The sequence below is a fragment of the Salvelinus alpinus genome, chromosome 15, assembly GCF_045679555.1.
Source record: "Salvelinus alpinus chromosome 15, SLU_Salpinus.1, whole genome shotgun sequence".
NCBI classification, from domain to species: Eukaryota; Metazoa; Chordata; class Actinopteri; order Salmoniformes; family Salmonidae; genus Salvelinus; species Salvelinus alpinus.
Window position 1 is genome coordinate 23,306,969 of NC_092100.1, and position 23,606 is coordinate 23,330,574.

General features: G+C 44.0%; 1 protein-coding gene across 1 annotated transcript in view; it reads left to right on the forward strand.

Annotated features, from left to right (window-relative positions):
* The window catches only part of LOC139539748 (A disintegrin and metalloproteinase with thrombospondin motifs 20-like), a 156,204-nt gene that overhangs the window by 98,672 nt on the left and 33,926 nt on the right, over window positions 1-23,606 (forward strand). Inside the window, exons 14-27 of the mRNA XM_071342989.1 lie at window positions 928-1,064; window positions 1,399-1,516; window positions 4,881-4,976; window positions 9,352-9,518; window positions 9,686-9,815; window positions 12,160-12,286; window positions 12,372-12,582; window positions 12,850-13,014; window positions 13,656-13,826; window positions 15,567-15,794; window positions 16,580-16,744; window positions 17,676-17,939; window positions 18,287-18,448; window positions 18,915-19,091. Of these exons, the coding sequence (XP_071199090.1) occupies window positions 928-1,064; window positions 1,399-1,516; window positions 4,881-4,976; window positions 9,352-9,518; window positions 9,686-9,815; window positions 12,160-12,286; window positions 12,372-12,582; window positions 12,850-13,014; window positions 13,656-13,826; window positions 15,567-15,794; window positions 16,580-16,744; window positions 17,676-17,939; window positions 18,287-18,448; window positions 18,915-19,091 (2,318 nt within the window). The remainder of the gene's footprint in view (window positions 1-927; window positions 1,065-1,398; window positions 1,517-4,880; window positions 4,977-9,351; window positions 9,519-9,685; window positions 9,816-12,159; window positions 12,287-12,371; window positions 12,583-12,849; window positions 13,015-13,655; window positions 13,827-15,566; window positions 15,795-16,579; window positions 16,745-17,675; window positions 17,940-18,286; window positions 18,449-18,914; window positions 19,092-23,606) is intronic.

Here is a 23,606-nt window from a genome sequence, read left to right on the forward strand (position 1 = left end):
CGTAAAACATGGCTCTGGTTCTTCTGTCTCCTTACCCCACTCCCCATTGTGTCCTGGTAGGTAGATAATTGTACTGTTGGCTTTTGGCTCAGTACAGGCAAATTCTGTCAGTGTGTTTTCCCTCAATGCTCTGCATAGTCATGATAGGAACAGACATGAAAAATGTACAGAGTAATCAACACTTGAGAAGCATACAGTACTAAAATATATGCTCCTGGATAGCTTCCCTCTTCTATACCTCACGCATTGTAATAATTATAGTGATGGCTTGCACAGTTGAACGAGTTGCCATTTGGCAAAGGAGACAGGGCTTTAGCGCAGGGTTTAAGATTTGGAAGAAGTAACCGCGAGCTATCACAATACAATGTTATACAAGCACACTGACCAAGCACACTGACCAAGCACACTGACCAAGCACAGAGGCCAAAATGGTGTCAAACAGAATGGGGATTTTTCTGAACAACTGATACAAATGCAGTTATTTCAGCAAAGCTAACTGCTGACCCTTGCAAAAATGTTAACAGCTGTACTTTTGTAGAGAATGACATATTTTCGAGTTTGTAGACCTATTTTGTGAGGCCTTTTGCTAACTGTAGATTGTTGTTGTTGTTGCCATTATTATTGTTTTTGTTGTTATTTGACATTCATTATATCATGTCATGTAAAATGATTCATCCATAGCTTTGTCAGTATATATATATCACAGGAGGTTGGTGGCACCTTAATTGGGGAGGACGGGCTCGTGGTAATGGCTGGAGTGGAATAGGTGGAATGGTATCAAATACATCAAACACATGGTTTCCAATGGTTTCCAACACATTTACTCTGTTCCAGCCATTATTATGAGCCATCCTTCCCTCAGCAGCCTCCACTGATGTATATCTCACCATACAGTCATCTTCCAATGGGTGTGTTTTTCCTGTGTAGTTCTAATGAAGGATCGGTGCAAGCTCTTCTGTCGGGTTGCTGGGACGATGGCCTACTATCAGTTGAAGGATCGTGTCATCGACGGCACGCCGTGTGGCCCAGACACCTACGATATCTGTGTTCAAGGCCTCTGTCGGGTAACTGTACTCCCTAACGTCATACTGTGTATCAAACACAGCTAACTTACAAACTGATATATGTTCTCTCAGATGTGTCTGTCTATATCAGCATATCACTAACAATGTTGTGACATACTGTATCAGAGTATGTACACACACACACACACACACACACACACAAACAGAGAAAGCTTTAGTTTTGCGGTGTTGGATTGAGTATATAAACGTCTATTTTTAGTGCAGGATTGTGACCACTGATGATTGACATAGCCCTTGGTGTGACCCCCTGTCTGATTGGTGTGTCTCTGTGTGACCCCTTGTCTGATTGGTGTGTCTCTGTCTGTTTTAACAGCAAGCAGGCTGTGATCATGTGTTGAACTCCAAGGCGAAAAATGACAAGTGTGGAGTGTGTGGAGGGGACAACTCCTCCTGCAAAACCCTTGCTGGGACCTTCAACGATGCTGAGTATGGTAAGCCTGGCTGCCTTTCTCTTCTTTCCCTCTATTCCAAAGTACGTTAGCAGGTATTGCACACTGTTTACAACAACAACTGTCTATGAACAGTTGAAATGCAATATACAAAGTACATAAAGATTTGTGCTATGCTAAACTTGCTAAACTAATTGACACTTGGACAATGCACAAATGACAACAGAATTATGACACAACTTTTGGATGCTAGTGAAGGGAGTGAACATTTTCCTTTTGCTTTGGGACAATGCTTTGTATAATGGATATCCTGAATAAGTCTCCAAAACCTGTTGAAAACCTCAGTAAACTCTAGAAGTTCTCAAACTTAACTCCGACCCAGCGTGACCCCCTTGAACTCATGATTAGTATGATGTCTCTTCCCGGGCCAAGCACTGATTACATCAAATCCCCTTCAAGTCTGAGCTGCAAAATAACAAAATAAATTAGCATAAATGGTTGTGAATTTGGCTCAATATTTACTCAATATTTATTTTGCTATTTGCTTCTCTTCATCTCTCATCCTCTATCTGTCCATTCCTCTGCTTGTGTTTCTACTGAGGAGTCCCAGGCCAAGCATGTGCAGCCAGACCAAGCTTAGACCAGGATGACATGAATGGGAACTCAGCCCAGCCAGGATATCTCTGGTCCAGCATGGTCCACTCCTCTCCCTCCTCTCCCTCTCTTCATCTTCTCCCTCTCTCTCTCTTCTCTCTCCTTCTCCCTCCCTCACCTCTCCCTCTCTCTTTCTCCCTTTCCCTCGACTCCTTCCTCTCCCTCTCCATCCTCCTCTCCCTGTCCATCTCCCTCTTTAGCCAGTTAACAGTGTAAACAGCTAAATGAGGAGAGGAGAGCCACTAACTCAGGGGTTTGAGGACCTCACCCAGAGCTGAGGAGACTCTGGACCCTGATAAAAGCACACTTCCTTTTTATAATAATAATGATTTGTTTTATTCATTTAGCTCCTTTACCCAGATCCCAAGCTGTAACGCTTAGACACATTGAAAGTTGAAGTAACCTATGGCTTACCCTTTGCTGTGTAACTAAATTAGCGTATGTACAGTAAAAAACATTTAGAACAGTGGTCTCCTAGTCTTCTTCTCCCTCGGTACAGTGCTGTGTGTCTGTCTGCCCGTCATGAGGTAGACCTCAGCTTTCCCAGGGTGCACCAGGGGTGTCTCTCCTGGAGGACTGTGTTTGCATTCCGCGGTCTCCCTGTGGTTGCGATTAGATTGTGTGTGTGGTGAACGGTTGCATTGGGGGCTTCGAGGGTCTGTGGATGAGCTGTGGCTTTCTCTAAGGGGGACCTGGTCTGCGGTTTAAACAGTTCACCCACTCCTTGTACTTATGTGCTTATTCTGTCTTCACTGGTTAGAGAGGGAATTTAACATGCTACTTAAAACCTAACAGCACAGAAGAGACATTTATGCTGCTGTTTTTTAGCACTGGAGTTTTCTTATGGACATTCTTAAGCAATTGTTGTTTATCTTTTAGAATTTAGAGCAAAAAGTAAAAAAAATTGTTGTTGATACTGTAAGACTGGAAGCTGCAGCCTTTTCTTGTGGTACCAGAGTGACTGTAGAATATAAGGGTTATGGGCTTATTCCTTTGACTACAAAGAAAATGCACTTCAATCAACAATAGTGACCACCGAACGTAGATTGAGTGATAAAGTGTGTGGTTGGCCGGTCGGTCGGTGTGACAAGACATAACCTTTACTAGTGCTGCCCCCGAGTGGCCCAGGCACTTCTCTCTCCCTTCTCCACTCACCCCCTTCTCTTTCCCCCTCTCACCCTCTTTTCATCCCCTATTTTCTCCTCCTCTCTCCCCTCTCTTTAATTCAGTTCTCTCCAGCCACTTTCTCCTCTGACTACTCTCCTCTCCCCTCACTCCAATATCTCTGTTCTGACCCTCTCCCCTCACTCCAATATCTCTGTTCTGACCCTCTCCCCTCACTCCAATATCTCTGTTCTGACCCTCTCCCCTCACTCCAATATCTATTTTTTATATTTTTATAATATAACCTTTATTTAACAATGACGGCCTATCCCGGCCAAACCCGGACGACGCTGGGCCAATTGTGTGCCGCCCTATGGGACTCACAATCACGGCCGGATGTGATACAGCCTGGAATCAAACCAGGGACTGTAGTGACGCTTCTAACACTGAGAGGCGGTGCCTTAGACCGCTGCGCCACTCGGGAACCCATCTCTGTTCTAACCCTCTCATTTCTCCTCAATCCCATATCTCTTTTTTAACCCTCTACTCACCCCTCACTCCAATATCTCTGTTCTAACCCTCTCTTCTCCCCTCACTCCAATATCTCTCTTTTAACCCTCTCCTCTGCCCTCACTCCAATATCTCTGTTTAACCCTGTCCTCTCCCCTCACTCCAATATTTCTGTTTTAACCCTCTCCTCTCCCCCTACTCCAATATCTCTGTTCTAACCCTCTCCTCTCCCCTCACTCCAATATCTCTGTTCTAACCCTCTCCTCTCCTCTCACTCCAATATCTCTGTTCTAACCCTCTCCTCTTCCCTCACTCCAATATCTATGTTTTAACCCTAACCCTCTCTCCAATATCTATTTTTAACCCTCTCCTCACCTCTCACTCCAATATCTCTGTTTTAACCATCTCCTCTCCCCTCACTCCAATATCTCTGTTTTAACCCTCTCCTCTCCCCTCACAATAATATCTCTGTTTTAACCCTCTCCTCTCCCACCACTCCAATATCTCTGTTCTAACCCTCTCCTCTCCCCTCTCCAATATCTCTGTTTTAACCCTCTCCTCTCCCATCACTCCAATATCTATGTTCTAACCCTGGCTCTCTCCTCTCCCCTCACTCCAATATCTCTGTTATAACCCTCTCTTCACTCCAATATCTCTGTTTTAACCCTCTCCTCTCCCCTCGTTCTAATATCTCTGTCTTAACCCTCTCCTCTCACTTCTTTCCACCTCTCACCTCTTCTCTTTCATCTCCTGTTTTGTTTCTACTGTCTTCCTCCATCTTCTCTCTCACCGTTTCCCTCGCTCCTGCTCAGTCTCTCCTCTCCTCTTTCCTCTACCCATGTCGGCCAGTCATGGAACACAGACCCAGGGAAATTACAAGGCAAGCGCCGGGCCGGGGAAATAATTACATATTATTTTATGGGTGGGCCTCTTTCTCTTTCTCTCTCTCTCTCTCTCTCTCTCTCTCTCTCTCTCTCTCTCTCTCTCTCTCTCTCTCTCTCTCTCTCTCTCTCTCTCTCTCTCTCTCTCTCTCTCTCTCTCTCTCTCTCTCTCTCTCTCTCTCTCTCTCTCTCTCTCTCTCTCTCTCTCTCTCTCTCTCTCTCTCTCTCTCTCTCTCTCTCTCTCTCTCTCCATCCAGGTTACAACACAGTGGTGCGGATCCCTGCAGGAGCCACCAACATTGATATTAAACAGGTCAGCTACTCTGGGAAGTCGGAGGATGACAACTACCTCGGTGAGTTTGTGTGTGTGTGTGTGTGTGTGTGTGTGTGTGTGTGTGTGTGTGTGTGTGTGTGTGTGTGTGTGTGTGTGTGTGTGTGTGTGTGTGTGTGCGTGTGCGTGCGTGTGTGTGAGCATGAGTGATGCTGTCACTGCTTAGCCATGGTGCTTCACACCAGGCCAACTCACTCACAGCCAGTTTATGGCAAATTCTTTCTAGCTATAAAGGCTTTAAATATGTTTATTGGTGCCTCTTTAAATGGTGGGCACCATACAATAGGTCAATGTGTTTTCCCCCGCTCCTCTATCAAAGGCCAGCCATTGGTCAGAACATGGTTACCCACCCAGTGACCCCAGCTTTAGGGACAGGTTGTTTAGGAAGTGGGGTTAAAGGGGGTGAGGAAGTATGGACTAATACCAAACCACTAGTCATTTATACCAGTCAGAATGTACAGTTGAAGTTGGAAGTTTACATACACTTAGGTTGGAGTCATTAAAACTAGTTTTTCAACCACTTCACAAATTTCTTGTTAAACTTCTTATGGCTGCATCCCGCTACCGGGATCGATATGACAACAGCCAGTGAAAGTGCAGGGCGCCAAATTCAAAACAACAGAAATCTCATAATTAAAATTCCTCAAACATACATGTGTCTTATATCATTTTAAAGGTAATCTTGTTGTTAACCCCACCAAAGTGACCGATTTCAAATATGCTTTTCAGCGAAAGCATTACAAACGATTATGTTAGGTCACCACCAAACCACAATAAGCACAGCCATTTTTCCAGCGAAAGATAGCAGTCAGAAAAAGCAGAAATAGAGATAAAATGAATCACTAACCTTTGATGATCTTCATCAGATGACACTCATAGGACTTCATGTTACACAATACATGCATGTTTTGTTTGATAAAGTTCATATTTACTTCAAAAAATCTGAGTTTACATTGGCGCGTTACATTCACTACTACAAAAAACATCAAGTGATTTTGCATAGCCACATCGTTTCAACAGAAATACTCATCATAAATGTAGATGATAATATAAGTTATACACATGGAATTATAGATAAACCTCTCCTTAATGCAACCGCTGTGTCAGATTTCAAAAAAACTTTACGGAAAAAGCAAATCATGCAATAATCTGAGACGGCGCTCAGAACAAGAGCCAAATTAGCCGCCATGTTGGAGTCAACAGAATCCAGACAATACATGATAAATGTTTCCTTACCTTTGATGAACTTCATCAGAATGCAGTCCTAGGAATCCCAGGTCCACAATAAATGCTTGATTTGTTCGATAATGTCCGTTATTTATGTCCAATTAGCTACTTTGGTTAGCGCGTTTGGTAAACAATTCCAAAGTCACAAAGCGTGTCCACTATAACGTGACGAAATGTCCAAAAGTTCCATAACAGTCAGTAGAAACATGTCAAACGATGTACTGAATCAATCTTTAGAACGTTGTTAACATACATCTTGAATAACGTTCCAACCGGAGAATTAGATTGACTTCAGTTGAGCAATGGAACGTAGCTGCCTATCACGTGAACGCGCGTGGTCAAAGCATGGTCAGCTCGTGGCAGTGGTGACTAATTCCTGTCTCCTTCGGCCCCCCTTCACATTAGAGTCATCTGACAAAGTTCTATTGACTGTTGACATCTAGTGGAAGCCGTAGGAAGTGAAAACTCATCAATATCTCGCTGTAATTTCAATGAGAGCTTGGTTGAAAATCTGCCACCTCAGAAAAAATCCAAACAGGAAGTGGAACTTCTCAGGTTTTTGCCTGCCATATGAGTTCTGTTATACTCAAAGACATAATTCAAACAGTTTTAGAAACTTCAGAGTGTTTTCTATCCAATACTAATAATAATATGCAAATATTAGCAACTATGACTGAGGAGCAGGCCGTTTACTCTGGGCACCTCTGTGCACCTTTCATCCAAGCTACTCAATACTGCCCCTGCAGCCATAAGAAGTTAACAAACTAAAGTTTTGGAAAATCAGTTAGGACATCTACTTTGTGCATGACACAAGTAATTTTTCCAACAATTGTTTACAGACAGATTATTTCACTTATAATTCACTGTATCACAATTCCAGTGGGTCAGAAGTTTACATAGGCTAAATTGACTGTGCCTTTAAACAGCTTGGAAAATTCCAGAAAAATATGTCATGTTTTTAGAAGCTTCTGACAGGCTAATTGACATCATTTGAGTCCATTGGAGGTGTACATGTGGATTTATTTCAAGGCCTACCTTCAAATTCAGTGCCTCTTTGCTTGACATCATGGGAAAATCAAAAGAAATCAGCCAAGACTTCAGAAGACAAATTGTAGACCTCCACAAGTCTGGTTCATCCTTGGGTTGGGAGCAATTTCCAAACGCCTGAAGGTACCACGTTCATCTGTACAAACAATAGTACGCAAGTATAAACACCATGGGACCACGCAGCTGTCATACCGCTCAGGAAGGAGACGCGTTCTGTCTCCTAGAGATGAACGTACTTTCGTGCGAAAAGTGCAAATCAATCCCAGAACAACAGCAAACAACAGCAAAGGACATTGTGAAGATTCTGGAGGATATAGATACAAAAGTATCTATATCCACAGTAAAACGAGTCCTATATCGACATAACCTGAAAGGGCGCTCAGCAAGGAAGAAGCCACTGCTCCAAAACCGCCATAAAAAAAAGCCAGACTACGGTTTGCAACAAAAAGATCGTACTTCTTGGAGAAATGTCCTCTGGTCTGATGAAACAAAAATAGAACTTATTGGCCATAAGGACCATCGTTATGTTTGGAGGAAAAAGGGGGAGGCTTGCAAGCCGAAGAACACCATCCCAACCGTGAAGCACGGGGGTGGCAGCATCATGTTGTGGGGGTGGTTTGCTGCAAGAGGGACTGGTGCACTTCACAAAATAGATGGCATCAAGAGGGAGGAAAATTATGTAGATATATTGAAGCAACATATCAAGACGTCAGTCAGGAAGTTGAAACTTGGTCGCAAATGGGTCTTCCAAATGGACAATGATCCCCAAGCATATTTCCAAAGTTGTGGCAAAATGGCTTAAGGACAACAAAGTCAAGGTATTAGAGTGGCCATTACAAAGCCCTGACCCCAATCCTATAGAAAAGTTGTGGGCAGAACTGAAAAAGCATGTGCGAGCAAGGGGGCCTACAAACCTGACTCAGTTACACCAGCTATGTCAGGAGTAATGGGCCAAAATTCACCTAACTTATTGTGGGAAGCTTGTGGAAGGCTACCCGAAATGTTTGACCCAGTTGAACAATTTAAAGGCAATGCTACCAAATACGAATTGAGTGTATGTAAACTTCTGACCCACTGGGAATGTAATGAAAGTAATTTTCTCTTCTGTTATTCTGACATTTTACATTCTTACTAGGATTAAATGTCATGAATTGTGAAAAACTGAGTTTTTATGTATTTGGCTAAGGTGTATGTAAACTTCCGACTTCAACTGTATATGGAGGAAGCGTGGCGGGGCCCGGAGCCAAATGGGCCAGAGGATAAGGGATAGCTGGGAAAGCAAACAGTGTGTCAGAATGAGAGGAAGCTGAATGTGTGTAGAAAAGGTGTTAATTAGAGCCATGTGTAGCCAGGCCAGATGAAAGTGGATAGGGGCTGGGTGAGATGGGCAATGGCTTTGTTTGTGTATGTGTGTTAGCCAATGCATTTTTCTCACTGCTGGAGGGTGCAGGTGATGACTGCCAGAAGAGGTGTTTTTGTCATTGGCCATCACACACCACACACACAGGCAGTCAGGGGTTAAAGGGGACTAGCTGGGGTCCTCTTCTGGTAGTGTACAGACTTGAATGTGAACAAAGTTGTGCCTAGAGACCTAATCACACACATTGTTTCAACATGGGCTCTCTCACATTGTAATTACTGCATATTTCACAGAACCATACTTATTGTGTGTATGTGTGTGTGTTGAAGGGGGTAGTTGGTGTTTGGTTGGTAGTGTATAAACAAGGGTTTGTTCAGCATGTGTGAGCTTGTCTTTTGTGTTTGTGTGTTTTTATGCACTGGTTTGTATTTCAAGACAGTGGAGCTACTTTGTTAGCATTGTAATGCCAGTCGTAAAGAGAGTCACGCAGTCTAACTCCAAATGACTGCAATTTGGTGCCACCAATGTTTCAACATACCCTCTTGCAACAATGGCATTGCAGAACATTTTTGGTTTGAAGTCATTGAATGTTTACATACAGCTTGGAATGACAAAGCTACTTTCCCCCTCAAACGATTTTCCAAACCTGAAACCCACAAGACTCAAAAAGTATTTAGCAAAGAAAGCAGTTTTTATCCAATGTCTTGAGGCAATATTTTCTTTTTATTATTTATTTTTCCACTTTTTGTTTGTTTCCTTTCAGCTTTATCTGACAGTCATTCTAACTTTCTCCTGAATGGGAACTTTGTGGTGGCCATGTTCAAAAGGGAAATCCCCTTCAAGGGAACCGTCATTGAGTACAGCGGCTCAGACACCAAAGAGGAGCGCATCAACTGCACTGAACGTGTTGAGGAGGAACTCATCCTACAGGCAAGGCTGATGTCTCTGTCTCTTTGTCTCTCTCTCTCGCTCTTCTGTTTGTTTCTGTCTTTATCTCTCTCTGCTTTCTCTCTCTCTCTAGCTTTCTCTGTCCCCCTCTCCTCCCTTCCCCCATCTATACTTCTATATAAGTATTTCCCGTATCATTGTTGCCCTAGGTCCTGTGTGTGGGGAACCTGTACAACCCAGATGTGCGCTACTCCTTCAACATCCCCATCGAGGAGCACAGGGAACAGTTTGTGTGGGACCCCTCAGGCTCCTGGCTGGATTGTAGCCGCATGTGTCAGGGTAAGGTTATAGTCGTCCACCCAGTTACCCATGTGTCAGGGTAAAGTCATAGACATCCACCCAGTTACCCATGTGTCAGGGTAAAGTCATAGACATCCACCCAGTTACCCATGTGTCAGGGTAAAGTCATAGACATCCACCCAGTTACCCATGTGTCTGGGTAAAGTCATAGTCATCCACCCAGTTACCCATGTGTCAGGGTAAAGTCATAGTCGTCCACCCAGTTACCCATGTGTCAGGGTAAGGTCATAGTCGTCCACCCAGTTACCCATGTGTCAGGGTAAAGTCATAATCATCCACCCAGTTACCCATGTATCAGGGTAAAGTCATAGTCGTCCACCCAGTTACCCATGTGTCAGGGTAAAGTCATAATCATCCACCCAGTTACCCATGTATCAGGGTAAGGTTATAGTCGTCCAACTAGTTACCCATGTGTCAGGGTAAAGTCATAGTCGTCCACCCAGTTACCCATGTGTCAGGGTAAAGTCATAATCATCCACCCAGTTACCCATGTGTCAGGGTAAAGTCATAGTCGTCCACCCAGTTACCCATGTGTCAGGGTAAAGTCATAATCATCCACCCAGTTACCCATGTGTCAGGGTAAAGTCATCCACCCAGTTACCCATGTGTCAGGGTAAAGTCATAATTATCCACCCAATTACCCATGTGTCAGGGTAAAGTCATAATCATCCACCCAGTTACCCATGTGTCAGGGTAAAGTCATAATCATCCACCCAGTTACCCATGTGTCAGGATAAAGTCATAGTCGTCCAACTAGTTACCCATGTGTCAGGGTAATGTCATAGGCATCCACCCAGTTACCCATGTGTCAGGGTAAAGTCATAGTTGTCCACCCAGTTACCCATGTGTCAGGGTAAAGTCATAGTCATCCACCCAGTAGCCAAGTGTCAGGGTAAGGTCACAGTTGTCCACCCTGTTACCCATGTGTTTCAGGCTTTAGCCACCAATGCTATTTTGACCCCCACACACCACAGCATGAGTACTGAGTACGAACCCCCCCTATAAATCAACCGACCTCCTCTCCTGGCAGCCCCTCTGCTGTGACCTGGTTGATCACATCCCAGTACACCTTCCATCCCCTTAGCCTGCCCTCTAACCTTACTGAGCCAATTAATGTATATTTGAATGGACAAAGCCATCAATCCCGTGACACCATTTAAAAAAAAAATGGTTCCCTTAAATTAACTAGGCAAGTCAGTTACGAACAAAATCTTATTTTCGATGACGGCCTAGGAACAGTGGGTTACCTGCCTTGTTCAGGGGCAGAACGACAGATTTTTACAAGGTCAGCTCAGGATTTGAACTTGCAACCTTTGTGATTACTAGTCCAACACTCTAACCACTAGGCTACCTGCCGCACCATTCATTCCTATGTGAAGATCCAATAGCGCATTGAAGCCAAATGAAGTCGGTTAAGATGGCGTCTCATAAGACATAACATGTGCAGTTTGAGCTACTCCAGGAAGTAACGTTGCAGGCTAGCTCAGTGCTGCCCCCTCTCATTGAGTAACTCAGGTTGAAGGCCGACCAAGGTATTGCAGGCTGCCATTAGCAACTAAATGATCCTTGTAACTTTTCCTGTGTGCAATTTTTAAATAATCTGTTCAAGGACATACATCTGGTATATTAGAAGCCGTGATTGTCTTTGTTTTTTGGGGGGGGGGGGGTTTACACAAAGATTGAACACAAAGATTGCCATTTTTTCATTCCCTATAATGGGGGATCCTGTTTTCTGCAAACAATCGGCTTTGAACTTCCGTGGCTTCGATGAGAGGCAGGGTAGCGTTTCTCTTCATGAATCTTGTTCTGGAGGCAGCTCTGTAGTGTGGTCACTAGCTGGCACAGCCACAAAGTAATACAATTTGATTTGAATCCTAACCATAATGCCTAACCCTAACCTTAAATTAAGACCAAAAAGCTATTTTCTGGTTCATGAAGTTTTACATTATAGCCAATTTTGACTTCCCAGCTGGCCTATCTAAGGGCAAATCGCTCAGTTCTGCCACCAGGACAAGACTCAGACTAAAAGTCAACCTGCCAATGAGAGGGGGCAGTTATTCTCCCCTGTTCTGAGCACACTAAATCTCTCCTGAAAGTTTCTCCTAGGACCAGGGGCTGAAACTTCCTGTGTCTCGCAGGACTCAGCATCATTAGCAGGATCCAGTTGAAGCAGTTTCATCCCAGAACCCCTAATCCCATTTGGACTGGGACCCAATCGCAGAGAGTTAATAAAACAATTTAAAGGAGGGGGAAATGTGATCTTTGTGATCCTAGCCCGATCAGATCTAATTCAAACATTCAAATCTTACATGTGTGTGTGTAGGTGAACGACAGCGCAAGGCGGTATGTGTGAGGAAGAGTGACCACCTGGGGGTTTCTGACCAGCGCTGTGAGCCTCTACCCCGTCCCAACGCTGCCACTGAGCCATGTAACACTGACTGTGAACTCAGGTAGATACACACACAACTTAACACACACACACACTGTCACTATATATCTGTTAAACAGACACTAACCCATATAGCCTGTTTGCAGGTGGAATGTAGCAGGGAAGAGTGAATGTTCTGCTAAGTGTGGCCCTGGCTACCGGACCATGGACGTGCAGTGTATGAGGTACAGCTTGCTGAAGACGCAGAGTGAGAGGGTGGAGGGGAGGGCCTGTTCTGACCTACCTAAACCCCAGGCCAGAGAGGCCTGCCACGGGGACTGTCTGCTCAAGAGCTGGCAGTACAGCGCCTGGTCCCAGGTCAGTAGAAACTACAGTCAAAGACGCACATCATTACAATACCTGTTTTCATGATGTGATGCTATTGCACATTGTCTTGAAAAGCAGCCCATTTCCATTTATCTAGTCTTCTCATGCATGACAGGTGTTATTATAAGTGGACATGTGATTTAGATTACAGGTAGTAGAGAGTATTTTGTACATGTTTGGTGCAGTGTTTTTGTTAGACTTTTGTGCAGTACATGTTGAATGGTGAATCTAATGCTGAGTGTTGTGTGCATCATTCAGTGTTCTAAGACGTGTGGTCGTGGGGCCCGCACCAGGGACTCTTACTGTATGAACAATCTGGGGAGGAGACTGGTGGACAGGGAGTGCAGTGACTACCAGAGAATGATCGAGGAGAGCTGCAACGACCAGGCCTGCACTGACTGGTCAGTCAGCGAGTGGAGTGAGGTACGGGTCACACTTCACACACACTTCACACACACACAGTACACACACACACATACGCACACACACAGTGCAAACACACACATGACACAAATTCACACACTGTTACATTCACATCAATAAACGCTTCTATAAACCCACGTAAATATATACACACTTTATAAAGTATATGCATATTAATGTACACACATAATAAAACACACATAAATATACACACTTTATAAAGTATATGCATATTAATGTACACACATAATAAAACACACATAAATATACACACTTTATAAAGTATATGTATATTGATGTACACACATAATAAAACACATAAATATATACACCCTCTATAAATGATATGCGTATTAATGTACACATATAATAAAACACATAAATATACACACTTTATAAAGTATATGCGTATTGATGTAAACACATAATAAAACACATAAATATACACACTTTATAAAGTATATGTGTATTGATGTAAACGCATCACATTTGCTCTAACATGCACACACACTTTGAGGATAACATTTTACACACACAATCACACAATTTTCCTCCCCCACACACACACCCTTCATAACACATATACTTTATTAGTCTTCCTCCCTCACCCTGACCCTATCTCTCCCTCTGTCCCCTCCCAGTGCTTGGTGACGTGTGGGAAGGGGATGAGACACAGGCAGGTATCCTGTAGTGTGGGGGTAGGAGAGGAGAATCTGAGTGAACACTTCTGTGACCCCAACACCAAGCCTCTAGCCGTGGGGAGCTGTGAGCTGCCAGATTGTGCCTCCTGGCAGGTCGGAGTCTGGGGACCGGTGAGTCCAGATGGATGGATCTGCATGTGCCTGTGTCTGACAGATTCAGGTTCTCGTGTGGTTGAATCTTTGTGATTGAATAGGAATGAATGTGCAGGAATGAATGTTTAAGTATGTAACATTGTAGTGTGTGTTATTTATGTGTCTGGCTGCACGTGTGCTTTGCACATACATCCCCTTCCTTCCCAGTGTGTATCTGTGGTGTGTATCTGTGTGTGGGGTCAGATTTACTCCAACAGGATATGAGGGCAGAGTGAGAGCGCTAGGGGAGGAAATGACATCTCAAGTCAGAGCACACCACTCCATAACTCACCACACTATCAGGTCCCCCCACTGCCTTAGACGGAGCCGTACACACACAGACCCTGTAAGTCTGCTAGTCCAATACTTCCTCAGCCTATATACATGCACCTTGGCTGGTGTGCACAAGCCAGTATGGCAGGATTGAATGGATGAATTCATGTCTTTGACCATTCATTGACTCAACATGATAGTTCCATTGACAGAGCTGGTATACAGTATATATGGCTGTTAATTCCTGTGTAATCACAATCTACTGCCCAAATCCTGCAGCACTTCCTCCACCAAATGTGTGTACATTACAATTGGCTCAGAACAGGGCAGCACGGCTGGTCCTTGAATGTACACAGAGAGCTAATATTAATAATATGCATCTCTCATGGCTCAAAATGGAGGAGAGATTGACTTCATCACCACTTGTATTTGGGAGAGGTATTGACATGTTGAATCCACCGAGCTGTCTGTTTGAACGACTGGCACACAGCTCAGACACACATGTATACCCCACAAGACATGCCACAAGAGGTCTCTTCACAGTCCAGAACAGACTATGGGAGGCACACAGTACTACATAGAGCCATGACTACACGGAACTCTATTACACATCAAGTAACTCATGCAAGCAGTAAAATTAGATTTAAAAAATAGATACAAATACACCTTATTGAACAGCGGGGACTGTGAAGCAACACAAGCATAGGCACAGACGCATGCATACAAACACACGATAACATATGCACTATACACACACGTACACATGGATTTTGTGTTCTAGATATGTGGTAGTAGAGTAGGGGCCTGAGGGCACACACTTAATATTTTGTAAAATCTGTTGTGAAGGAATTACATTTTTTATAACTGCCTTAACTTTGCCGGACCCCAGAATGAGTAGCTGCTGCCGTGGGGATCCATCATAAAGACAAATACATTAATTTGCAGATGCTCTTATCCAGAACAATGTACAGAAGAAATTAGAGTTTAAGTGCCTTGCTCAAGGGTACATTCACAGATGTTTTACCTTGTCAGCTCAGGGATTTGAACCAGAAACCTTTTAGTTATAGACCCAACGCTCTTAACCACTAGGCTACCTGCCCCCCCACTAGGCTACCTGCCCCCCCACTAGGCTACCTGCCCGCCCACTAGGCTACCTGCCGCCCCACTAGGCTACCTGCCCCCGCACTAGGCTATCTGCCCCCCCACTAGGCTACCTGCCGCTCCGTTAGCAGAGATCTGGGGGAGAGGGTGGGTGTCTGGGAAGTAGTAGGGTTCAACTACATTAAGTTAGACTGGGCTTGGCTGGGCTAGACTATGTGAGCTGAGTTAAAATTGCATCCTTCCTTGAAGTAAACACTGATCTGCCAAGGTTTTAGTGTCAATCCTTTTGGAGTCTCAGGCCATCATCTGACCCTGTGTGTTTCTCTCCTATGTGTGTTGTTGCAGTGTGCAGTGACGTGTGGCCATGGTTACCAGATGCGGGCTGTGAGGTGTGTGTCAGGGTTGTATGGGGACATTGTGGATGACAGGAAGTGTAACGCAGCATCCAGACCCAGGGACAGCCAGGACTGTGAGGTGGCACCGTGTCCCTGGGCCTCTCCTCAACACAGCACCGTCCGCCCTGACACCTCTGGTCAGCTCCTCACACAGTGGAGATATGGCTCCTGGACCACAGTGAGCACTGCAACCGCTCACACGCACCAATAGGCTTATAAACACTCACGTACAGTAGCTCTCTCTGCCTCGCCATTACTACCCCTCTGTCTGTACATGTCTGATTCACTGGTCTATAGAATGCAGCACTGCTCAGCCTCACACACACACACTCCCTCGCCCAGGTGTTTTGCATTGTTGCCCGGTGCAAATGAAGAAAACAGATCTCTGTCTAAACATGAGGCTTTGGTTTCAAACATGAATCTCAGTTTGTCTGTATGTCTGTCAGAGAGGCTGTGAGTTCGCATGTCAAAGAGGAGGCTAGCGCAAGTGTGGTCCCTCTGAAAAAACACACATACATTCCACTCAGGAGCGATACTGCCATCCTCTCGTGTAAAGTCATGGGCAATTTGGTGTAATTGATATGATTGTGATATTTACATGTGTGTTTCAGATGGTGCCTTTAGATCGCAGTAGGTATTCACCCCTTGGTAAAGTTTACTATGTCCTCCTGTTGAGTTTGCCCGGGTGCAGCTCGAATTTCACCTCATGGAGGAGTCTCGTTAGAACATATAGAGACAGAGAGTACAAATTATTCATTTTAATGCATTTGTCACAGAGTGTCTGAGCTGGTGGTTTTAATTGTAACCTTTATCAGTTCATTGAAAATAGACTGTTGTTATGCACACATCTTCAATGAAACACATCAGCCAGTATGAGTTCATGTAAAGTGCTTTATATGTAAGTGTGACACACTGTAACTCTAATCTTGAATGTGTGTGGGTTCCTCTGTGTGTCTGTCTCAGTGCTCTGTCTCCTGTGGGAAGGGGAAGCGTGCCCGCTATGTCAGCTGTCGGGACGCCCAGGGTGGAGTGGCAGACGAGTCCTACTGTGCTCATCTGCCCCGGCCCCCAGAATCCTCAGCCTGCTTCAGCTCGTGTGGCCAGTGGAGTTCCTGGGAGTGGTCTCCTGTATGTTACAGTTGTTGTCACTTTTTAACCCCATTACATTTATAAGTATAAATATGTATGAGTAGCTATTATGCCTTTACTACTAAAATAATGCATCACTTATTAAAGTTATTTTGCTATGTTCTCTGCCCAGTGTTCAGTGATATGACCTTGTGTCTATTGTTTCCCCAGTGTTCAGTGATATGACCTTGTGTCTATTGTTTCCCCAGTGTTCAGTGATATGACCTTTTGTCTAGTGTTTCCCCAGTGTTCAGTGATATGACCTTTTGTCTAGTGTTTCCCCAGTGTTCAGTGATATGACCTTTTGTCTAGTGTTTCCCCAGTGTTCAGTGATATGACCTTTTGTCTAGTGTTTCCCCAGTGTTCAGTGATATGACCTTTTGTCTAGTGTTTCCCCAGTGTTCAGTGATATGACCTTTTGTCTAGTGTTTCCCCAGTGTTCAGTGATATGACCTTGTGTCTATTGTTTCCCCAGTGTTCAGTGATATGACCTTGTGTCTAGTGTTTCCCCAGTGTTCAGTGATATGACCTTGTGTCTATTGTTTCCCCAGTGTTCAGTGATATGACCTTGTGTCTATTGTTTCCCCAGTGTTCAGTGATATGACCTTGTGTCTATTGTTTCCCCAGTGTTCAGTGATATGACCTTGTGTCTATTGTTTCCCCAGTGTTCAGTGATATGACCTTGTGTCTATTGTTTCCCCAGTGTTCAGTGATATGACCTTGTGTCTATTGTTTCCCCAGTGTTCAGTGATATGACCTTGTGTCTAGTGTTTCCCCAGTGTTCAGTGATATGACCTTGTGTCTAGTGTTTCCCCAGTGTTCAGTGATATGACCTTGTGTCTATTGTTTCCCCAGTGTTCAGTGATATGACCTTGTGTCTAGTGTTTCCCCAGTGTTCAGTGATATGACCTTGTGTCTATTGTTTCCCCAGTGTTCAGTGACGTGTGGTGTGGGCCGGGCCACCAGGCAGGTGGAATGCAGTAACTACCACCACCAGGTGGATGAGTCATTCTGCGACCAGGACGAGAGGCCCAGCACAGAGCACGAGTGTACGGCCACCCCCTGCCCCTCCGTGTACCACCAGAGGCCCAATGACCAGCCCTACAGCCCCCACAACCCTGCCAGCCACCCGGGCCACAGCAGTTGGAACGTTCCCTCGGCAGACAACCAGTGGAGGACGGGACCCTGGGGAGGAGTATGTACAGTACCATGGTGCCAGAGATTTTACACTCACCTGACCAGGGAAAACTCCTAGACACCTAGTTGTAGGCAATATGGCCGGGGGGTTCGGGGGGGTCATGATGTTCCACGTGGTCAAGAAAAACTTCTGGGACTATGATACCATCTCCATGCACTGCTCTCTCCCTCACCTAATTGTCTGACTGCATTTCTGCTGTTCCTCACATAGTGATCTCTCACTGTATTCACTCGGACAGATAGTAAGGATATGACTAGATTGCAGCTGGTAAGGTAGTGTACAGGCTGTGTACAGAGTTGTGTGTGTGTGTTTCCCTCTGTAACACACTCTGTGCCCCTCCGTAGTGCTCCAGTACGTGTGCAGGGGGCTTCCAGAGGAGGGTGGTTGTGTGTCAGGATGCGGAGGGTCGCAGCACCAGCCACTGTGACCAGAGGGTCAAACCTGCAGAGTCCAAGAGCTGCGACTCAGGACCCTGCCCTCTGTGGAACTACGGCATCTGGGGAGAGGTGAGGGAGAGGCTATACGGACACGCCTGGTGCCCAAATTGATGACGTATGTCGCGCATCTGAGAGACGAGTTGAGACGACTGACTGAACCGAATCTGACTGAACCGAGTCTCCACTCGACTCTCGCTGTGCGACATACATCATCAATTTGGGCACCAGGCGTGTCTGTATAGCCTCTCCCGAGAGGTGAGTACACATGCACTACAGGGGCTATGCACATCCTTAAACAGATCTGCCTCTGTTAAAGCTACAACAATATAGTCCACTACTAAACTACAGATACTCATTTCCGACTCCTGGGCATGCATTTCAATAGTCTAAAGTGGCTTCCTTTCCTCTGCACCTCTTGTTCATCTACTCCTGCACTGAAAGAAGAACTATTGAGATACTGTACCAAGTAGCCTGACTTTAACTCAAAAGTCTTGCTAAATACTAAGTGACCCCCTCTTCTCTTCTCCACTCTCAGTGCACCCAGACGTGTGGCGGAGGCAGGAGGACGCGCCAGGTGGTGTGCGAGCGGCCCAACGGACAGAGACTCAATGACCACAACTGTGACGTCCTGGATAAGCCTCCTGACATGGAGCAGTGCAGCCTGTACCTGTGCCCGGGCAGCACATCCTGGCACCGCCGACCATGGAAGCCGGTATGATAGTACTTCCTCTTCCCATAACTTCTCCTCCTCCTTAACTTCCTCCTTCACTGGGGCTTGTCACCATAAGCCGTGAGTAGACATGGGGGTGTGCTTAAATTACAGGGAGTGTACTTCTGGCCCATCCACTAGCAGCTAGAGGCTAGCGGCTAGCTAACTGTTTTAGCCTATCTGTAGGAGAGTCAATGGAGCACTAGTGTCAGCGCTAGGTTAGGATAGCCCCAGCCCACCCACACTGGGCCCTGGAGTGGCATGGTGCTGATTAGAAACAAGGGGGAAAAGAGCACACACAGGAATGCTGCTCCACATTGGGAATCATCAGAAACACACGGTTCCCATTTGGAACTTAGACTCCAAATGAAAACTATAAATTAGAAGGACAATGTTGTCCAACAATGCCATCCATATTTGCAGAGGCGAGTGAGTAACTCAAAATATATTTATTTCATATGTGAAGCGTGAAGTAAATGTTTTTTGTGATTTCTGTCTCACCCTGTAACTGAAAGTACACAAGTGTATATTTGTGTATAAGAGTTACCTTTATCAAACAGCAACAAATTACTGTTACTGTATTTTGTGTATGTATCTTTGTACAGTATGATTTTATTTTTAGCGGCTAGGTTTCATAACTGAATATGATATTTAATATTTTACTGGTGCTTTTGGTTGGATCTCTTGCGTCTCATGAATAATGACAGTTTGTACAGAGGAAAGTACTTTCAAAATGACAGTATGTTTTGTTACTATTTTTAAAATTATGATTTTTTTTTTTAAGACTCATGAATTAAACGTTAAATGCAGTTTTCAAAATGGTGCCATCCCTCTTAGAATATTATATTCTAGATCTTTTCACAGTTCTATCATCCCTATGTAGCCCTCATGTAACAAGGTGGACTTCTAAAGTTTTAAATAACTGCCAATGAATTATAAATACAAAATAATAAAACACAGTAACTATAGAATACTATAGATAGTCTAGATATAACACTGTATTTTAGGGTTGAATTTGAAATGGTAGATATTTGAAATGCTTAGACACATACTGTTACTGTAGGAAAAAAGCTATAATGCCTATGCAAGGCAAATATTGGGCGCAGAAAGTCATGTACAGTAGTAGCTACAAAGGCCAGGCACACACCTTCTACACTTCTGGTATCACAGAACTGAACATTGTACAGGGATCACTGTTTGGCAAAACATTCAACCTCACAATATACTCTCACCCTCACCAGTACGTGTTGTAATTTTTCTGTCTTGTCGTTAGTGTGTTAGTTGGTCATAGTGGCACAAGTGGTTTCAATATTTGTCTTGCATGGTGGGCCCTTTGTCTCTACTGTAAAACTGCACTATAGTACAGGAGAAGTTTACATCAAAATTATGTTTACAGTGGGGTTTCTATAGAAACACCAGTCTGCCATTTTTTCAGAAGTCAGCGAATTAGAGCCCTTTTGTCTTTGCCTCTGATAAATTGCCTGTAGGTGCTCTAAACAGATTGACATAACAGTCAAGTACAAGAGGCACTGTAAAGTTGTATTATTGAACTTATTCACAGGTCATACCTGATGTATAGCTTATGTTGCATGCCGTATAATCAAGATAAATCCGTCTAATATGGTGTACAAATGTCAAACTATGCAATCCAATTTTTAAAGCTCTACCATTTCACAGTAGATTTACTTCCAATGTGCTTTTCATCTGAAAGTCTGCTCAGAAGATAAAACTGAATTGGCATCCGCTAATCTCGTACCAACTGAAGCACACAAATACCTCTCTTTTATGATACTGTAGTCATTTGTTGCTGTTTCACTTTTTTCTTGGGCCAGTTTCTATATTTCTGAAGGATTTTTTCAAATAAAAGGTATTTTTTTTGTTTACAATAGTTTATTCATTGTTGCAGCTTGAATGTTGTATTTGTTTCAGTTTAGATACATGTAACACTTGGGTTGAACTATCTGTCATAACCTTCGTAATGCTGTCATAAACCTGACCTGTCATAAACCTGACCTGTCATAAACCTGACCTGTCAAAAACCTGACCTGGCATCCCATAACTGATCCATACATTTCAAAACATTTCATTACTAACTACTACATCTTGCTTGATGGATAGCCAGCCAGTCAACATATATCATATTATATCCTTCGACAGCATGAAAAACACTAGTACGTGAAACATGGTTTCCCAAAGTGTCATGACATGTGTGACATCAAGGTGCAGTCTTCCTGACACATAGTTCAGGTGAAGTGTTACCAAAATGGCTCTTTGTTTGTGTTGACCGTAAGCTCTCCTGTGAGGTCCACTCTGGGCTCTCTCTCTTGTCTTCTTCCTCCTCTTCCACATTCCTTTGTCTCCGTCTGTCCCAAGACATTCACTTCATCCAAGACTCCTCCTTAGCCTCGCCAGCCCAGTCGCCCTTCGCGTCTCCAACTTTTTTACCCAAGGTGCTCAGTGATTGTGCTGTGGGGCAACAGTGCATTGCTTAAAGTTTCTTTGTTCAAATGTTAATATTTTTCTATTTATTTAGTTCACATTCAAAAATACATAAGAATGTTGAAATATCTTTTCCCACTGTAAAAAATATTAAAGAAACAAAGATTGTGAAATGTGTATTGTTTTTCAATGTGGCATCATGCTGTAATACTTGGAAAGTGTTGTATTCTTTGGCAATGACATTTGCTCCATAACTTCAAAGTCATATTGTTGAACATTTACTTTTATGCTCATCACAGTACAGGAAATAGCATCATATGTGCTCTGTATTTTTTGGGGTTTATACCAAATACTGTCTAAAATATAAACTACACTGAGCAAAAGTTATCGAGACATAAAGGCCCACATCCTAAATGCTGAACCATCGCCCAAAAGTTGTACACAGGTCAAACTAACTTCAGACACAAACGTCAAGATAACTGTTTCGGTTTAATTATATCCCTATAGCATTTGGTACACAATATATGATACCTGCAATATTTGTTGATACAGAAAAAATATATACCCTTGCAGTTACTCCTCATGTCTCTATCCAGCTAATCTAAAGCCAGCAATCTGAGTATTTTAGAATAGCATAAAAGTGTGCTTTATAAAATAGCATAAACAGCATAAATTAAAACCACACAAAATATAATGTAAAACAGACTGCAGGCTTTCTTCATATTGTTATGATGTTTTTTTAATAATTTTATTTTGCAAACACTCAAGAGAAAACATACTCCAACTTTGGCACAGGCTGGCACATACATCTGTTTACAATTGTAGTAATAGGGCTATCTCCGTAATGCCTTTCGCTGGAAACCAACAGAGTATTGTGTTTTATTACAAGAATAATTGGTATTAATCAATGTTGGCAAGTTTGTTATATTTGAAGAGGTCCCAAATCGAAATCCCCCAAAATTATGTTCATACAATATTGTTGATGGATTCATTTCTGCCTCTTTTCTGTTGTATTATATCATGCTTCCAAATAGAGGAGATAATTTCAACAGGACAAATAAAATAAGCAGAGCCAATACCAAAAATAAATGACTCAGTACTTTGTTGAAGCAACAAGCTTGGCACACCTGTATTTGGGGAGTTTCTCCCATTCTTCTCTGCAGATCCTCTCAAGCTCTGTCAGGTTGGATGGGGAGCGTCGCTGCGCAGCTATTTTCAGGTCTCTCCAGAGATGTTCGATCAGGTTCAAGTCCGGGCTCTGGCTGGGCCACTCAAGGACATTCAGAGACTTGTCCTGAAGCCACTCCTGCATTGTTTTGGCTGTGTGCTTGGGGTTGTTGTCCTGTTGGAAGGTGAACCTTCGCTCCAGTCTGAGGTCCTGAGCGCGCTGGAGCAGGGTTTCATCAAGGATCTCTCTGTACTTTGCTCCGTTCATCTTTCCCTCGATCCTGACTAGTCTCCCAGTCCCTGCTGCTGAAAAACATCCCCTGCTTCACTGTAGGCATGGTGCCAGGTTTGGCATTCAGGCCAAAGAGTTCAATCTTGGTTTCATCAGACCAGAGAATCTTGTTTCTCACGGTCTGAGAGTCCTTTAGGTGCCTTTTGGCAAACTACAAGCGGGCTGTCATGTGACTTTTACTAAGGAGTGGCTTCCATCTGGCCACTCTACCATGAAGGCCTGATTGGTGGAGTGCTGCAGAGATGGTTGTCCTTCTGGAAGGTTCTCCCATCTCCACAGAGGAACTCTGGAGCTCTGTCAGAGGGACCATCGTGTTCTTGGTCACCTCCCTGACCAAGGCCCTTCTCTCCCGATTGCTCAGTTTGGCCGGGCGGCTAGCTCTAGAAAGAGTCTTAGTGGTTCCAAACGTATTCCATTTAAGAATGATGGAAGCCACTGTGTTCTTGGGGACCTTCAATGATGCAGAAATGTTTTGGTACCCTTCCCCAGATCTGTGCCTCGAAACAATCCTGTCTCGGAGCTCTACTGACAATTCCGTCAACCTCATGGCTTGGTTTTTGCTGTGGGACCTTATATATACAGGTGTGTGCTTTTCCCAAATCATGTCCAATCAATTGAAT